The following is a 17,107-nucleotide window of genomic DNA, read 5'->3' as shown; positions in this document are numbered from 1 at the left end:
TATTGGACCCTGGTTGCACGAGAATTCCCTTTGTGTCCAGAAGTACGTGAAATATTGCAAACACTGGTATGTTTTCATAACTGTTCAAAGCAGGCTCCTCCCGACTTGACGCTTAGTCGAGCAGAATATTGCACCTAAACAAGATGGCTACGTGAGTGGTATGTGCGGACACTGCACATCGAGGCTTACCGCGCCTCGCAGGGAATCGCAGGATATAGAGACAGTGACCACCAATGTTGCTACGTGAGTATTGCGCGAGACAAGTCGAGCTCGATCTGATCATGAGTGGGATCTAGAGGCCAGCCGGATAACAAGACCAGACGATACGATCGACAACTTCGGTGAGCCTGCTGAGGCATCAGACATAGATGAAATCTGATCTCCATAGGCTATGGGCTGCAACGGGTCAGAATGCCCTTGAATCATCTCGCGTCCTAGCAATTGGTGCCACGGCCACGGCCACGTCCGTCCTGAAGAACCTCGTCCTCCCTGGTATCGGTCACTTCACCGTCCTCGATCACCGCACCGTCACCCCTGAAGACGCAGGCAACAACTTCTTTTTCGAGGGCCAGAAAAGCATTGGCAAGAGGCGCGCGGACGAAGCTGTGCGGCTGCTTGGCGAGCTGAATGACAGCGTGGAGGGCAAGGCGGATCAAGCAAACATTGAGGAAGTGTTGAGTAACAACCCCGAGTATTTGCTACAGTTCAACCTCGTGATCGCGCATAATCTGGATGCGGTGCTGTTGGACAAGCTCGCCAAGTTCTTGTGGTCGGACCCGTCATACCCTACACTCATGGTGGTGAGATCAGCAGGATTCCTCGCGGAGTTCTTCATTCAGTTTCACGAACACACTGGTACGTTTTTGTCTTGCGATTTAACGCGAAATCGAGTATTGATGTGTCATCCAGTTATCGAGAGCCATTCGGAAGCTATGCCATCGCTACGCATAGACAAGCCTTTCCCTGAACTGTATGAACATGCTATGTCCCTCGACCTTGACAACATGGATCCGATGGACCACGCTCACATCCCCTACGTTGTCATTCTTATTCGAGCCCTCGAAGACTGGAAGAAGGCGGTGAGTGCAGTTGTGGTTGGGGTAGGTTCTGCCACTCACTGGTCTACGAACCAAGCACGGGGGTAATCCGCCTAAGACATACGCTGAGAAACAGCAGTTCAAGAAAGGTATCCAAGCCATGAAGAAGAAACATGACGAGGAAAACTTCGACGAGGCTGAAGCACAGGCATACCGGGCCTGGACAGAAACAACCGTACGTAACTTCCTTTCTCGCTCGCAAAGTGCTCTGTAAACCTCGCCATCGCGTACGCTAGGTCCCCTCAGAAATCTCATCCCTCTTCCAAGACCCCGCCCTTTCCTCCCTCTCCCCCTCCTCCCCACCCTTCTTTCACCTCCTCTCCGCCCTGCATAAATTCACACTACAGCCACCGCACACCCTCCCCCTCACATCGACCCTCCCCGACATGCGCTCCGACACAAAGAACTACATTCACCTGCAGACGCTGTACAAGCGTCGTGCTGAGGAGGAGAAGAAGGTGTTCAAGTCGTTTATCAGCAAGGACGTGCAGATCGACGAGGAGCTTGTGGATTCGTTCGTAAAGAACGCGCATGCGATCTTAGTGATGAGGGGAAAGCGGTGGGGGGAATTTGATGAGGACTCTGCGGCGTTAGGTGCGTGGCGGGTAATTACGATGGGTCATGGCCTTGACGTTGACTTGGTGTTTTGCTCTAGCAAATTCGCTGGTTATCTCGCCCCGGGAAACAGCGACGCATCTAGCACTCTCCGCGAATTCTTCACAATCTCTCAAGTCAGCAGCGCCACCGACTGCTGAATCTCTCAAGGCACAAGTACAGAGTATCGTCGGCTCAGGAGTTGAGCTACCAGAGGAGCAGCTCGATGCTGCGGTTGGTGAAGTGTGCGTGTGATTGTTACTCGTCTCATGCTATGCCTGCTTATCACAATTTTATGCAGAGCGCGAGCACCCACCTCCGACCTGCCTAACGTCGCAGCCTTCCTTGGGGGCATGGTAGCCCAGGAGGCGATCAAGATGATCACAAAACAATATGTGCCGCAGAAGGGATACTTGGTGATTGATATGATCGATATGTGGACGGGGCCCACTGGGCTATAGCCGCGAGATATGAACGCTGTACGCCATAGAAATGTACAACGTATGACGCTGTTCTACTTCTGACCAATTACATGGGGGCGGGAGGACTCGCAGGCTGATTTTCCCACGGCCTCTTGAACTGGTATCTCCCGATGCCGGTAACTCGCTCAGTTGTTCGGCAATTCCTGGAGATGCCGCGACAGCTCTATAAGTCTTTGATAACCATGCCGGTCGGGCCATTCCAGCTCCCGGAATACTGATTGGCACACCTGAAGAATGATTACGAAGGCGTTGTCTTCTATCCAGCAGCACTTCGTTGTATGAACAATAGACGTCCAACCGCGGAGCTTCAGAAAAGCGCCCCAAAGTTCCTGGGAAAGGCGTAGGTGCCCTATCGTTGGATCTTTCTTCTTCAATAATTCATCGTTGGCTGTTATAGACTCTGCACTTGATTAAGTGTCCCGGACGTAGCTCCCAGCCATCAACTTGAACTGTGCTAGCATGATGTTTAGAAGTGACGAGAAACCAGCACTACATATGCCACGGAAGAGTCACGGGTGCCTGACATGCCATTACAGACCACACGTGGTTGTGATTAGAGAGCGCGTCCCGCGTCGCCTGCCACACAAGGTGCCACGAGGCGGGCCACAGTGACGCGTCAAGTTTCCACGAACTTCTGCTTACTGATACGTGTATGGACCGAATCAGCCCAGCACCGCTCAAAGGGCAGTTGCCATAACCAATAATGGGGAAGCCGCGAGAATACAAAGTGCGCAGCCAACAGCCTGCGGAGGCGAACCACACCAGGGATCGCTCCTTCTCTACACCCGTGAGTTTACTTGACCCATCAAATTTGCCACAGAAGCTAAGCGTTAAACAAGCTTTTTCCTATCCTGGACGCGACAGTAGCCGGCCTTGAACATATAAAAAGTCTCTTGATCCCGCCTCGGTCTTCACGCTTTGACCCTGCCCTTCCCTGTTCTTTTCCTCTGATTCCTCTCTGTCTCTTCTTGATCTAACGCCATGGAACGACCCACCGTCGGCCTGAAGGCCTACCTCAGCAATGTCATTCTCTGCCCCTTGACCTTCGCGCCATCTATGACCTCACGCAGCCACACCGGAGGAGGGCCACAATCCCAGGTAGTACGCTCACCAAAGGCGCGCAGGTGGGATTTTGTCGAGGTGTTGGAGAGTCACTTTGGTATGAGCTGCCAGGTTGATCGTTGTAAGTAGCCTTCCGCCTCTCCTTGTGTCAGCATGAATTGATTGTAGCCACTAGACTTCCGAGCCGTGACCGATGTGCAAGTACTGCAATGCGAACTACTGTTGCCTGCGACAAGCATTAAGACATGCTATTATCTGGAGCATCATGTTGGCGACCCCTGCCGCTTGGGCGCGGAGGTGCAGGTCGTCCTAGATACGGCGACGCTCATCGCTCGGTCTCTTGGTAACCCTGTCACTGGCCTCGATGGACTGATGTTCGGGACGTGTCACGCCAAGGGTTTATTAGTACGGCATTTCTCCCGTTGGTTCGATATACGTGCCATATCCTGGAATGTGAGTACCTCCAGTGTATATATATTGTCCTCCACATTATGATTATGCTGTTATACAGGGACCTCAAGGTCCAGAAGCTTATACCATGGCCGTTATATGCGTGGCTCCCGGTCTGCTAAGTCCAACTGACTTCACGAGCTTCGCATCTGCACGTGTGGTACGTACCTACCGTCACTCCGTAGAAACGGCACCCTCGGCTGACGATTCGATCGCCACAGTTCGACGCGGGCTTATTTGATTCCGGCAAGAAGAGAGAATGGACTACGTATGAGACCGTATGGGCTGTGGTAAGCTAAGCTCTCCTTATCCAGATCGCTTCTCGCTAACCTCACCGTGCGTTCTTCTACAGACTCGGGCTGTCTGCGCCGAGCTTTACTGCGATTATTTTGCAGTGACCACGTACGAACAATGGGTATTCGGCCAGTTCGAGAAATCTAATCCTGGCCCGTCCGGTCCTAGCCTATGGGGGAGCCTGACAGAGCTCCCCTCCTCCTCATCTGCTATGTTCCGATCGCCATCCGAGTACGCCCTTCGGCCTCCAAACAGCGACACGGGCCCACTCTCAGCCTCCACGGCCTCCCCCTCTCGGGCCCGTGGACGCTCCCCGTCAAAGCGGGGCGTTCAGCAATCCAAAGAACCCGAAGCATGCCACGCGTGTATTTCCCCTGTCTTCAAAGCAACGGACGGATCCCGGTTGATGAGAATGCTCGTCTATTGGGCCCAACTATCGCGAGGACAGACCGAAGCGGTGAATACAAAGGTTCGGCATCCCAACATGGTGGGGTGCGGAGCGATGTGTGCGCTTGGATTGTTGGCGGACGTGAGTTCTCTGCAAGAGGCAAGGGATCACTCTCCCAGGCGCAAAGGACGGCAGTCTCTTCCTTAGCATGGACCTTGCATCCCTATCGTCACTCGCATGATTATTTTCTTTGATATGCCTAACTCTGAAGCTTGAAGGTGTATCGATAGCAGTTCTCTCATCATTCGATTGTATTTCTTTCTCCAGCCCGTTCTCTTGGTCACTTCTGCACCGTCATAGATGTACCTTAGCTTGCTATATCAATTGCTCTCGCGAATAAGGAATATGCTCTCCACCTTTACATCGTCTGACACCATACCGTATCCCATTCCCCGGTTATACCTTCGCGAATGTTCTGACACGCTGAGACCTGCCGAGGTAGCGATATAACTAATTACAAGCGCAGAGGAGGATTTATCACGATGATATCGATATAATGAATCGGACACGAGGTAGTAATACAACGCTGATGATACACTACAAATCATACTGCTACAGATAAGGGTATGTTACTAAAAGAAATGGATAGTGATGTGTGGAAATCCGCTCGTTCCAAGATCAATCCCTCCTCCGCAGGGTAGGCAGCCTCGACGACCTCCTCGTCTGCCTCTGCTCCAAGTTCATCTTGCCATCAACCGTCCCCACCTTCCCGTTTGCCGCATCGTCCTCTGCGAGTCTCGGGCCCGCCCAGCTCCGGCCCCAGCTCTTCCTCCGCTCCTCCTTCCCCTCCACCTGGTCAACCGGAATGGCGTCTGCCTCGACCTCGGGCATATCAATCGCCTCGAAGCTGAAGCTCGCGTCGTCCACCTCCACTTGAGCCTTGGGCTTCGCGATGAACCGCGAGATAGCCCTCAAATTGAGCGCTTTGAACCGCAGGGAGGACAGCTTCGCAGGGGGTGTCCCCGCTTTGCCACGAGGAGACCCATCCGTTGGCGCACGAGAAGTTTTGTCTGCTTTGCTACGAGGCGGAGACGACGTCTTCGGCTTGGGCTTTGGGGAGGTAGGAGGGAACCTCGGCGCGCCGGACAAAAACGCCGGCCTCGAAATCGGCGACTTCCTCAGGACGTTTGCGAGCTTGGACTTAGGCTTGGGCGTGGCGGGCGCGGGAAGCGGACTGGTGGGAGGATACGGAAGGGAAACCTGGGCGGCGTCCGAGGGCGTGAAGTTGACAGCGCGGATCGAAGAGGGCTGCGCAACTGGCTGGGGGTCCACTTCTTCCTTGTCTGTGATTCCCTGGACATCAACGGGGCTATTACGGTCTGCCTCGGCACGCACGCTCTCCTGCGAATCAACCCCCGATATCGACCGTGAAGCCTGGGGCGCACATAACAGCCTGATCGTCGCCGTGCTCGGACTCGGGCTCGTGATCAGGGAAAGGCGATAGAGCGCTTCTGCAAGCTTGACAGGAGAGAACAACCGGCTGGAGGGGATAGTCGGGAAGGTGCGAGCAGACGTCGAGGAGGGAGGAGCGACCACGCGGTTGACGGAGGGAATAGAAGAGAGAGCCAGGATGTTGGAGCTACTGGAAGCGGGGAGGAGTTGCCTAGAGGATCTACGGGAGATGACGAGTTCGCGAGAGATGCTTGGGATGAGTGCGAGCTCTCGGGAGGTGCTGGAGGCGAGGACGAGCTCCCTGGAGTTAGAGGTAAAGATACCTTCATTAGAAGGCCTCCGGGCGAGAACAAGCTCCCTCGAGCTTCTGGGACGAAGAACGCAGTCCTGGGAATTGCCGGAAGCGAGCACCAGCTCCCGGGACGTACTACCGACGAGAACCAGTTCTCTCGAGCTGACGGAAGGAATCCGGGCCGCCCCGTCATCTAAATCCTCACCCCATACGAACCCCCATTCGCGCTCAATCCTCGATATGCTGACGGTACTGACAGTAGGCGTGACACATCCCGGTACCTCGATCCCCAGCTGCGAGTTCGACGGCGTCACAAGCTCGCGTTGCGAACCCAGCACCTCCTCGGCCTTGCGCCGCCACCACATATACATTTTCCGCGCTTCCTTTTCCTTCCGTCGCGCAGCGAGCGTGATGGCCATCGCTCGGCTGTAGTCCGCCGAGGGCGCGGGGACGTGCGGGGAGATGAGCTCAGCGCGGAGAGCAAAGAAGGGGTCGGAGGGAGAGTCGGCAGTGGTTTGTATCAGGGAGACGACGCGTTCAGTGATGCTGGAGGAGGGGTCGCCGTGTGTGGAGAGGAGGGAGAGCAGGTTGAGCAGCCAGTCGTAGTGCGCGATCTGCTGCTCGAGGCGGGCGACCTCGGCTGGGTCGTCTTGAGGGAAAACAGAGTTGGAGAAGGGGTGTCGTTCCGCGCTGGTGTCGTTCATAAGGAAGCCATCTTCGGCGTCGCGTCGCTCCAGGCGACGTTCGAGATCATCCGTATGAGAGGGAGCCGAGGAAGATATGCTGGAGACGGTAGTGGTAGCACTCGCACGGAGAGACCAGCGCTTCCTCTTCTTGTCGACCTTGTTCTTGTCAGATCCAGAGACGAATTCGAGTCCAAGGAGGTCAGTGTCCGACTTGGTGCGGCGGTGCAACTTCAAGAGCTTGAGGAAGTGCATGGTGCTGAAACTGACTTATCAGGCAACGAACAGGCAAAGCGGCGGCGGCGGCGGTGGTTGGATGGTAGAAAGAGGAGGGGGAGGGATAGCATTTATGTTCGATTCGGATACTGACTGAAGACGCAGGACGTGGTTCAGTCCGGATTGAAATCGTGCACGGGCCAGTCATTTCTATGAGCGACGGCCACCGTGTTCTGACGGACGTTTGTTTCGTGCCGTTGCCCAAAGAGCGAGCGACTTTGTGATGGTAATGGGAAGTAAGAGTCAAAGACGCGATGATGGAACTGCGCGACTCGCGGTAAGACCCTAACCTGGCCTTGCGTCCGAGTCGACTCGGCCCTTGCCTCGACAGACGTTCAACGTTCAACGTTCAACGTTTGCATAACATTGCCCAACCTCCGCCCACCTTCTAAGTAGATTCACTTACGAATCTCACACGAATACACTACATCGAAGGCCAGCATCAGGGGTCGAGTGCAGCAAGAGTCTACCGTGGCGCCGGCGTCCAGCCACGATCGCTATACTCTTCTGCATGGCGCCCTCATTATAGAGGTCCTTATGTCCGTTCAGATAAAGACCACTACAATGATGGAACCATGGAGGAAACGGCGTTGGATTCCAATGGTGTCTTGAAGTATAAGACGACTCAGGGAAGGAGACGAGCTCCTTTACACACACTTCAAGCACCAACCACTGACGACGTACGCCTTGTTTTCTCGAGGCAGGATATCGATACTCGCAGAAAAACGGCTACACACCCACCCACGCTGGGCCCAGGGCTGCTTAAGGCTTCCCGAGAACCGCGTGACACAGCTCTCGCTTTCATCGCTTCCAAATCACGACTTGAGCGGATGACCGCTAGAGCCTGTACCACACCTCTCGTCTTACGATCCCCTCTTCTGCATGGAGGCGGTGCTTGCACGTCTGCGAGTTCGATTCTCAGATATATCTGAAGAGAACGACTCACCTACCGTGTAATGGTCCGTTTTCGCCACGATACACTCTAGGCGGGGCGTACATAGCCTTCAGTCTCTTCGAATGGGAACTAAAGGCTGTGACCGCCAAGCGAGACCTCGAGCAGGAACCCAATGGGTGACAAAACGAAGGAGACGACGCACCTAACCCCAAGACAACGCTCCAGATCCCCGAGTGAAGCGTACAGCATACGCATCGCCCCTTTCCAATGCCAGTCCATCGGCCAATCCATCGAGAACTGGAAAGGGACGACGCGTCTCCCGAACCGTACGCCCGCGTCCGACAGCATCCAAAGCACACGCATTCCCCGGCATGCTTGCGTAGCATCCGCCTTCAGCGCTGTTACGCGTGCGTGCCATATTTCTACTCTGGTCGCAAAAAGCCAGACCTCGTTGGAGAGCGGCTGCGGGTACAAGCGGGAAGGGTGTGGGACCTGAAAACGGCAGGTCCGTATCACCTGGTTGGAGGTCAATGAGCGTAATTAATATGTCAATAGCAGGGGATAGATGACGCTGACGAGGAACGCTCGTGCCCAAAAGTCGAGAGCACCTTTCTCAAACCACCTCAATGCCCACAGTTAATAGGTGGCTACTACGAATATCTCACAGTCGCGTAGACCACCTACGAACGGTAGACAGCAGCAGCAAAGCTCGGTGCGGACAGTTTAAGTTCGTGTAAGGACACCCAATGCGGTGGAGGGGGTAGTGCGGGCTTGCCGCCGCCCACACGGTCTCGTAACTGGTCCTGCCATGGACAGGTGCCTACGGAGGCCCGAGAACGAGACCGTGAGGGCGGTGGCGCTGGGTATGCGAGGTAGGAATCGAATAAACCCTTGTCGAACTGTGATATTCGTGTCGTAAGCCGGTATTCCAGTCCTACGAAGCGATAGCGGTACGTACCGTGAGTGCGGGGGCGGGGAGGGCGTCTGCGCTCAGGAGACGGGGTCCATGTATACGATGGCCATTGTATAGGCTTCTGAATCTTGAGGACCCTGTATGCAGCATAGTCACGATCTTTAGGATCGTATCCCCACAAATTCGAGCTACTCACATTCCAGGAATGGCCCGTATATTGAAGACAGGGAGAAACGCCCTGGTAATACGTCCTTGGTGTGGCACGCATACGAGGAGGCGCGAAATCTCTGTTCTTGGAGTGGCCCAGTTTCGAGGGGAAATCCTAGCCGACAAATTTGAAATCTGGATGCCGGGAGCAGAGGGGCCAAGGACTGACTACCTACGCGGCTGACAGCTATTAGTCACTTCAGGACGGCTGAATAAATATCTAGAGTCGAATACCTACCTCCACTTCTACCACGATGAAGAGATGGCCCTGGGGCCTGGTCGTCGTTCCCCCGTGGTTCTTGCGACGTTGTATCCACATCCTCGCTTGAGATAGACCGGCCTTGCCTCTGGAATCATGCGCGAAGCTGAGCAGGGCGATTACGAATGTGACTACGACGACGCCGAAACTTACCAATAACGGCTCCACCGACCTCGTCCTCTTCGGCCGGACCTTCCGAGTCCTCACTCTCGCTCTCCGTCACCATGTCGGTGTAGGGGTCTGCTAAGCGAGTTTGCAGACGCCTTTCGCCACAGCCGCCTTGCTCGCGCAGGACCCCCTGGTCTCCCAGATGCTCATTCCCGCCTTTGTCATTGGCATCGTCTTCGGTATTGTTTGACCCATAACGGCCTCTCAATGCTTGCGGACCGGAGTTCTCCGAATCCCTAGCATCGTGTTCTCAGTCCGAGTGGTCGCACATGGTGTCTTCGGGATTCACGAGCGACTCGGTGGAGGAAGACAATGGGACTTTCCTACATAATACGTGAGCAGAGTCTTTACCGCGGAAGCAAGCAGCGTACAGCATATAGCCACAGTACCAGAGCATGCTTGCCATCTAAGAGCAAATTAGAATGGCAGAAAATAAGAAAATTAAGTGGACAGTCGTCCGGCGTGCCTCGACGGACCCATAATCCTTCAATTTGCGTCTCTTCCAAAATCTTCTCGAGCTTACCCCAGTGGATGCATTGCGGACTGCGCCAGACACTCGCGTTACGCAGACTGATCTTGGGGGGGCAAGGACCATACTCACAAGGAGACTCTCCCAGCGCGACTTTCCCCTTCCCTTCTCTTCTGTCCGTTGCGCTCTATCGCCCTTCCTGCTCCTTGTGGAGCGAGCTATCCCCGGATGGTCTGAACAACAGCATTACGGTGAAATCAGAGATAGGCCTCACCTGCCGAAGGGGCACTCGAGGCCTTACCCTTCCCTTTGCTTTTGCCTTTCTTCGGCGCCTTCTCCCACTCTTGGTCGTCATCGTCCTCGCCTTCCTCCACGATGGCTGCTTGGATATTCTTCGCTTTGCCCTTGCGCTCCACGGAAACCATGTATCGGGCAGTAGGAGTTATACGCCTACCACTCGACGCTACTCGCGATTAGACAGGACACTCTAACGCGATCGAGGACACTTACAGTATCGAGGAGCTACGTACTCCCAGTCAGTGGGAGAGAGGCCACCAAGTGCGACAGGGTTGTCGTTCTCTTTAACCTCGCCCTCAAATATTACGTGACCGCTATGCTCCGATGCGGTCTCTGAAGACACGGCGCGCGCCGAACCTTAGAGATATCCCAACCAGACCAGAGTTTAAAAAAATACATACCATAGCTGTCATCGTCCTCCTCGTCAACAGGTTCCCTTTGCTCCAGGGAGCCGTCCTCTTCTTCTCCTTCATCATCCGCCGTTCCGTCTTCTACCAATCTAGGAATCTCGGAGTCGTCCAAACATCCGAGCGGGTATTCTCCATTCTGTAAGTGGAATGGCTCATGTACGTCCTCCTCGATATCGTCCTCTCCATATTCCTCTTCATCCTCCGCCTCGCCTTTGCCTTTGCCTTCCTTGGGTGCCCGCTTCGCCTCAGTATAAAGACTAGGAACACATCAGAAACAGAAAACGAGATATGCAGTGTTCACGTACCTCGTCCTATATCGGACAGATGATATTGATACGTCGTTATGTGGGTAGCATGGCGCAGTTGAATAAATTAGATTAGCTCATATTCAAGAGGAAGTAATGCCGCACCCGTCTTTTGGTGGCATTGGTATGAGACGCATTCTGTTTGGAAAAGATCGGAGCGTTCCTCGCAAGATCATGGGTCCAAGTGAGCAGTATATGATAGACGCGTGGAGGTTCAGGCGACAAGGCATATCCCAGCAACTACGATTGTTACAGGGTTCGGTTATGCAAGAAGCTAGTCACGGGACGCACAGGTGAAGTATCCCAGAACGATCCGGGATTTCGACGGTTCGCAGAACGAAGGTGCTGTTGCTGAACGCCCTACTCTTTCTCGTCGTCTTATATAACTGCCAGACACAATGATGTGACACTTGAATCGAGACGCCAAGATTGCGACCGGATATACAAAGGAGAGAAGTTTTATCATACTTCGAGCAGGAGTGCGTACGGATTGCACGGCGGCCTGAGACAACACAAACAAAATACAGAATGATGATACCTTGCCAAGTCTCGAGAGAACGGCTCAATCTCCCACTTGAAAGGGCGAGCGCTTCCGCGAAGCCTGAGACAAAACAGCGTCGGAGATTGTTTCGTACGACATACCTTCTAGTTCGCAAAGGCTGCGGCGCGAGGTCTGTTTATCCATAAGTTAAAGACACAGAAGCACATTGTTCAATGTCTTGTCATACATCATCTGCGTGTGATACTCAGGTCGCAGGAACGATCGGGTCAAGAGTCTGAGTGGCGCTGGTGCCAATCTTTGTGGACAGCGGACTGCGCCCAGGCGTCGTGATCACGAAGAAAGGTCTTTGATAAGAACAAACAGTTTCTGAGCCGATCTAGCAGATTATGCAACCTCCCGATGCTAAAGTGGAGCTTCTAGAGATCGTATAATTTGCGAGACCATATCCCTTTATGCGAGAGGCTAGCGTTGTGCGTCGTGCGGCAGGGTATCGATTGGGATTGTCTTAAAACTGATTGGAAGCTCCAGCCCCCCTTCGCCTGAAGCGGGAAGAAAGATATCACATAAGAGTCGGAGAGCCTCTGGAAGAGTTTAAGTCAGTGAATGGGGAGATATCAAAGAGTGGCCAGATGGGCGCTTGGGCCAACCGTGGTAATTGGAGTCCATGGCACGTCCATGGCCCCAAGGTTGCACCAATTGCAAGACAAAGGACTTATGACGGACTTGCCATCCTGACATACAACTCCGGCTCCTTGTGGCGTTCTCTGACCATGTGAGTAGAAAGCAGCCTATGGCGCCGTGATATCTTAATGTGCCGACTGAACTTAGGCCTCCGAAAGGATCAGGAAAGCGTAAACTAGGAAGCACCGACGGGTCAGCTACCCCGCAAGGACCGGTACGCCTTCTCGTTTCACCCGCGTACCGCCAGTTTGCCTACTTACTATCCAGTGGTTTCTAGACACTTGCCGAGCAGTACTCATATCTGCATGCTCCACGACCGTTCAAGAACCCTAACTATAGCAAGAATGTGAACCGTCGGGCACGGGTTCTGAAGAATGTCTTGACGCAGGAGCGGGAACGAGAGAGGTTGGAGAGAGATCGTAGGAGGCAGGAGAAGGAGGAGGCTATGGAGGTTGATGAAGAGGCCAAGGACGGGGTGGTGGAAGACGATATGCCTTTCTGTGAGCGTCTGGCCTTCGTGGATGAAGGACATTTCCTTGGGACTCACGCACTACCCCGTAGATACTTCTATTGAGGCGCCTCCGTCTGTACTACCCCAGAAGCGCTACTGCGATATCACTGGGTTGGAGGTACGTTCTGGTACTGCTCGTACAGATGGACGATCTGATCATAGCAATTGAAGGCACCGTACACTGAGCCTGCAACAGGCTTGCGATATCATGACAAGAGCGTATATGAGTTGATCAAGGGACTTGTAAGTGAACTCCTTCCATTGTTGAGCGTGTCCTTCTGAATGACTGTTCAGAGCGTAAGCGCAGCAAAGGATTACTTGGCGGCGCGCGGGGTGAACCCTATCGTCAAGTAACCTGGCTGGATTCGTCTCAAGCTGCCCATCTCCAGCCATTAAATGAGGATTTGGACGCTTCATGCATGAGATAGCGTAGAGGGTGGCCATGCGATATGAAGGTGATGACTTGCTTATATCTGTGTACCAGAGGACGTGTTCTATTGCATTGCATGCCTACCTAAGACATGCCAATGACAGAAGGAGGGCGTCATCAATAGCGATATAACTCGAATCTTGGGCAAGGACAATCGAAATCATGTCCCGCGAGGAATAGCGAGATGCGCCCTTCCGACCCCTTCCCCACGACTTACGGTACTTATGCGTCCGTACGTCGGCATGCTCGAAGACGCGCGTGCAGAAAGTAGGACCTTCATCGGGAAATGAGAGCGACAAGACGATACAAGGTAGGGTGAAGTCCGAATCCCTTGCAACTCGAAGATAACGATGAGACGGTGGTCCCATCGTCTCGTATGTGTATTCCATGTCAGGCTGTAGTTCGGATCAATATGTCAATGAGTAGAGCGCATTGACGAGATCGCCGCTCCTAACAATGAGTTCCCCTCGCGGTGTGCGTCATGGACGTACGAATTACTCAGTTCACCGGGTGCTCATGAGGATCCCGCAACATCTTCCTGAGCGAAAGCTGGAGTATTACGAGGACAGCGCAGACGGGTCATGCCAAATGCAAGGGCCCAAAATCGTGGCTCTGAGAGCAAAATGACACCGTCGCGAGCGAACGATAAGGACCATGCTCTCAACGGTCGAGTCAGCCTCGCCTGAAGACGGTGTACAGCTTGGTTTGCTTGGCCATCGGAGATATGCATAATAGATCGATTCGTGCGACAATAGCAAGACTGACTCCATCTTCGCCTCCATGGACAACGCAAACAGGGTCAAAGCCTCGATGAGAACAGATCACAGCAGATGTCCAGCGAGGGAAACCAGCACCGATCGACAGCCTTAACGGAGAGCCTGTAGCAGATATATGGATAATCATGGATCGAGACTCGCGTCTTCAGGAACGCAAGAATAAACGAAGGCATGGCTCGACGCGCAAGCCACGCTGCCAGCTTCGAGTGCTGTGACGATCGTTGGCGGTGATCAGACGACGTTGCAGCCCAGTAGCCCCCAGAGAATCCCTGAGGTCCGACATAGCAGCAGCAGAATAACGATCGGTACGACGGCGGTCCCATGCTTCGAGGAGGGAGAATGCCAGCGTAGACGCCGAGCAGAACGATGCAACAAGGAGGGTGGTGACTGCCGATGTCACGGAGCAGAGCAAACGATTTAGCGGCCTTTACGGTGGGTTTGAAGGCATTTTGAGCGACGATGAGGGAAGTATTGGACGGTATAGCGATTCAGAGAGCGGCTGAGGAAATCGCAAAGGAAAATTAGAACTGAAACACGTGGATATAAGTGGCATACGGACACACCCGGGTGCCTTCGTCCTTCGCACGTATGTCGAAACTCGCCTCTATCCGTCCTCCCTAATATCCTCGAAAATTTCCTGTACGTCGTTGCTCTTTCAAAACGACAGAGTAATATCGCCCGTCGTCTCGTCGCCAAAAGCAGAACGAGCCACGCCACAAAACCTTCTACGCGTCCGTCGCCAAGCCACCTTGACGTCGCCGTCTTCCAGTAGCCACAATGCTTCTACGAGGGCATCCCAGCTCAGGGTTTCCGCAAGATAGGCGTACCTGAGTACTACAAGTGCTGGAAGTTGGTGACAGGGTGTCCTGTAGTCCCAAACACCCCGTGTTCGCGATTAGGAGCTCGGTTACCACGGCCAGGCCGAGGACCCGGGGGCTGCCTGCGGTTGCGTGGGTCGCTCAGCTAGGCACTGAGGGAGGGCAGAGACGATACGAGCGTCGTAGTGTGGACAGTAGATAGAAAGAGCCTTGTAGATAAGAAATGGTCCCAGGTTTCGCTATTCCTCATGTGGCGCACTAAGTTGGACGTGGAAGTGGGAAAGGCACCAGGTACGTCGTGCTACCATATCTGCACGACCAGAGGCTGAAAGGTGGACAACTCGTTGAGACGGAGCAGGTCATGTGGTAGCACCAGCTGTCGATGTCAGTGACATCCTCGCACGATAAATGGTACCTCTGCCAGACATTCCGAAGATTACTGTAAGGACCTCCTCGTGGAGGAAGAATTTGAACTGATGTGGTAGGTCAGATCTCGTGCGACCTTGAAAGGCATCGAGAATAGAATCTGCATCAAATGAATGCTTACTGTCAAGACGCAGGTGAGAGGCACCCAAGCGTGGATGCGGCGGGTAATCGGCATCGACATCGAACGCTGTCGACGTCGGGGTGACTCTAAACACTGTCTAGGAGGTCACTAATCCCATGATGTCCTGCAGGTAATGCTTCTGGTAAGCAAGACCGAGAGTAGGATCTATGTACGAAATGGCCCGGACTTTGAGCCACAGTGCCACATGCGCGAACAATGGGAGTTCCTCTTCTGGGAAATATCTCGTCATCGTTGGGTGTTGACGCGTCCCACCGCGTTATTTGCTGCGTTGTTTGGCCCGTTGTTGATCCCGGCGTGCGCATAAATTCTGGGCTTCGCTTGACCGTCCGACAGATTCCTTTTCCGCCCCTATCAGCAGCACCACTATCGTCTCTTTACTATTCCCTCCTCCGCTACACGACCGAAATACAATGTCTACCCGCATCGATAGCATCCAGTAAGGCCTCAGATTCAGCTGCCTACATAGCGCTAATACTTAATACTTCGCTCGAATCTTCCAGATATATTTCCGACACCGAGAGCGTTCCATCCGACGACGAAAGGTGGGATGTCGATGATAGCGGGTCGGAACGCGATCCGCTCGATCCTATTATATCGGCATTAGGAACCCTGATAAAAGAGTACGGTGAACAGCCTTGGGACAGCGAAGAAGACGACGAAGGCGAACCCAACAGCAAAAACTATCTTTACGACGTTTCTGACACTGACTACATCAAAAGTGACGGAGAGGAAGAGGTAGAGGGGGTAGAGGGGGTAGAGGGGGTAGAGGGGGTAGAGGAGCACGACAGGGAGGAGGACGAGGACGAGGACGAGGAGGAGCAAGACGAGGAGGAGCAAGAGGAGGAGGAGCAAGAGGAGGAGGAGCAAGACGAAGAGGAGCCAGACGAAGAGGAGCAAGACGAAGAGGAGCAAGACGAGGGCGAGCACGACGAGGGCGAGCACGACGAGGAAGAGCAGGAGAACGTCACCCCAAACCTAAGTCTTGAAGATCTCGGCACTCAACAAGTTCAAGAAGACGTACTCGCTCCTCTCTCCGATACATGGCACGCGCTGCCGGCTTACTGTAAGTCATTGGGGGTCTTCTTCATCGTATACATAGCCTCATCGTGAGTAGCCTCGAGGGGCAGACGCATTACACCTCGTCGACAGTATGCAGCCCCGGTAGAAAGAAGGGGAAAGAAGAGGTCCATGGCTACTGTAGTTGAAGAGGAGGACGAGGAGTACTTGGAGCGTTCACGCGTCCGAAGGAAAGGACGCGGGCAGTTATCCGGTCAGCGCCAATCCCAGTCACAAGGGCGAGCATTGCTTATGATATTTGGGGTACCCAACTCCATAGGAAAAGCCGGAATGCAGCGGAAAAGAAAGAAAAATACTATTCAAGACTCGGATATCGAAAACCAGGCGGAAGATGTGGGCGCGGAGAAGGCTAGAGACGTAGCGAAGAGGACCGCCTTTGTGGCGTTATCACGTGAGCCTTTGCCCCAAAGACGCATAATGGATCGCTGAACTCTCCTTTGAAAAGGTCGTGCTTTTCGGGAGCAAACTGCTCGATCTGCACTGCAATATACAATTGAGGACGAAGATGAATTTTCTGAAGCAAATAGAATTTGCGAGATAGACGCCGAAAGGGCGAAGGGTCGACGCGGCTGTAAGTATCGGTATTGTCTATGAGACCAGAGGTCCATGCATTGACATGTGTAATGTCTTTGTAGCATCGATCAAACAAGGGAATGGCGAAGGTGTCGCGGTTTCTTTGCAAGACCCAGTTCGTGAAGACGCGGCGCCCGTCGGGGGACCGGTTGAATTCACCTGCGCCTGGATGGGGTGC

The 17,107-nt window shown here is 53.8% G+C and overlaps 4 protein-coding genes across 4 annotated transcripts; 3 read left to right on the top strand and 1 right to left on the bottom strand.

Moving 5' to 3' along the window:
• Nucleotides 1-120: 120 nt before the first annotated feature.
• On the top strand, nt 121-2,300 carry GLOTRDRAFT_140925 (uncharacterized protein). Its single transcript, XM_007871771.1, has 9 exons — nt 121-151; nt 202-243; nt 297-341; nt 389-855; nt 910-1,079; nt 1,135-1,272; nt 1,334-1,691; nt 1,753-1,936; nt 1,993-2,300. Exons 1-9 carry the CDS (start codon nt 144-146, stop codon nt 2,150-2,152), a joined length of 1,572 nt encoding a protein of 523 aa, XP_007869962.1. The 5' UTR covers nt 121-143; the 3' UTR covers nt 2,153-2,300.
• Nucleotides 2,301-3,154: 854 nt separating this feature from the next.
• On the top strand, nt 3,155-4,727 carry GLOTRDRAFT_96250 (uncharacterized protein; the record flags this gene model as incomplete). Its single annotated transcript, XM_007871770.1, has 6 exons — nt 3,155-3,356; nt 3,411-3,688; nt 3,747-3,845; nt 3,871-3,975; nt 4,038-4,508; nt 4,695-4,727. The coding sequence occupies 6 exons, from the start codon at nt 3,155-3,157 to the stop codon at nt 4,725-4,727; spliced, it is 1,188 nt and encodes a 395-aa protein (XP_007869961.1).
• Nucleotides 4,728-4,899: 172 nt separating this feature from the next.
• GLOTRDRAFT_123110 (uncharacterized protein) lies at nt 4,900-11,115 on the bottom strand (the record flags this gene model as incomplete). The annotated part of the gene is made up of 21 exons (XM_007871769.1): nt 4,900-7,063; nt 7,477-7,494; nt 7,541-7,629; nt 7,808-7,973; nt 8,021-8,052; nt 8,168-8,457; nt 8,542-8,587; nt 8,650-8,899; nt 8,924-9,005; nt 9,075-9,200; nt 9,324-9,475; nt 9,498-9,748; nt 9,782-9,835; nt 9,884-9,918; nt 9,989-10,087; nt 10,114-10,214; nt 10,256-10,444; nt 10,492-10,635; nt 10,680-10,945; nt 10,994-10,999; nt 11,099-11,115. The coding sequence occupies 21 exons, from the start codon at nt 11,113-11,115 to the stop codon at nt 5,046-5,048; spliced, it is 4,431 nt and encodes a 1,476-aa protein (XP_007869960.1). The 3' UTR covers nt 4,900-5,045.
• A 1,142-nt stretch (nt 11,116-12,257) lies between these two features.
• GLOTRDRAFT_81070 (uncharacterized protein) lies at nt 12,258-13,228 on the top strand. Its single transcript, XM_007871768.1, has 6 exons — nt 12,258-12,267; nt 12,324-12,390; nt 12,454-12,676; nt 12,738-12,805; nt 12,859-12,930; nt 12,982-13,228. Coding segments are annotated over exons 1-6 (492 nt in total). The 5' UTR covers nt 12,258-12,265; the 3' UTR covers nt 13,042-13,228.
• The last annotated feature ends 3,879 nt before the right edge of the window (nt 13,229-17,107 follow it).

Source organism: Gloeophyllum trabeum (assembly GCF_000344685.1).
Source record: "Gloeophyllum trabeum ATCC 11539 unplaced genomic scaffold GLOTRscaffold_00015, whole genome shotgun sequence".
In the NCBI taxonomy this organism is placed as follows: Eukaryota; Fungi; Basidiomycota; class Agaricomycetes; order Gloeophyllales; family Gloeophyllaceae; genus Gloeophyllum; species Gloeophyllum trabeum.
This window is presented reverse-complemented; position numbering and strand designations above follow the sequence as displayed.

Bases quoted from the DNA above. Each gene is read 5' to 3' on its own strand.
- GLOTRDRAFT_140925 (XM_007871771.1), top strand. The intron at 856-909 runs GTACGTTTTTGT...TGTGTCATCCAG, and splicing joins TCAGTTTCACGAACACACTG to TTATCGAGAGCCATTCGGAA. The intron at 1,937-1,992 runs GTGCGTGTGATT...AATTTTATGCAG, and splicing joins GATGCTGCGGTTGGTGAAGT to AGCGCGAGCACCCACCTCCG.
- GLOTRDRAFT_81070 (XM_007871768.1), top strand. The intron at 12,391-12,453 runs GTACGCCTTCTC...AGTGGTTTCTAG, and splicing joins CAGCTACCCCGCAAGGACCG to ACACTTGCCGAGCAGTACTC. The intron at 12,931-12,981 runs GTAAGTGAACTC...ATGACTGTTCAG, and splicing joins ATGAGTTGATCAAGGGACTT to AGCGTAAGCGCAGCAAAGGA.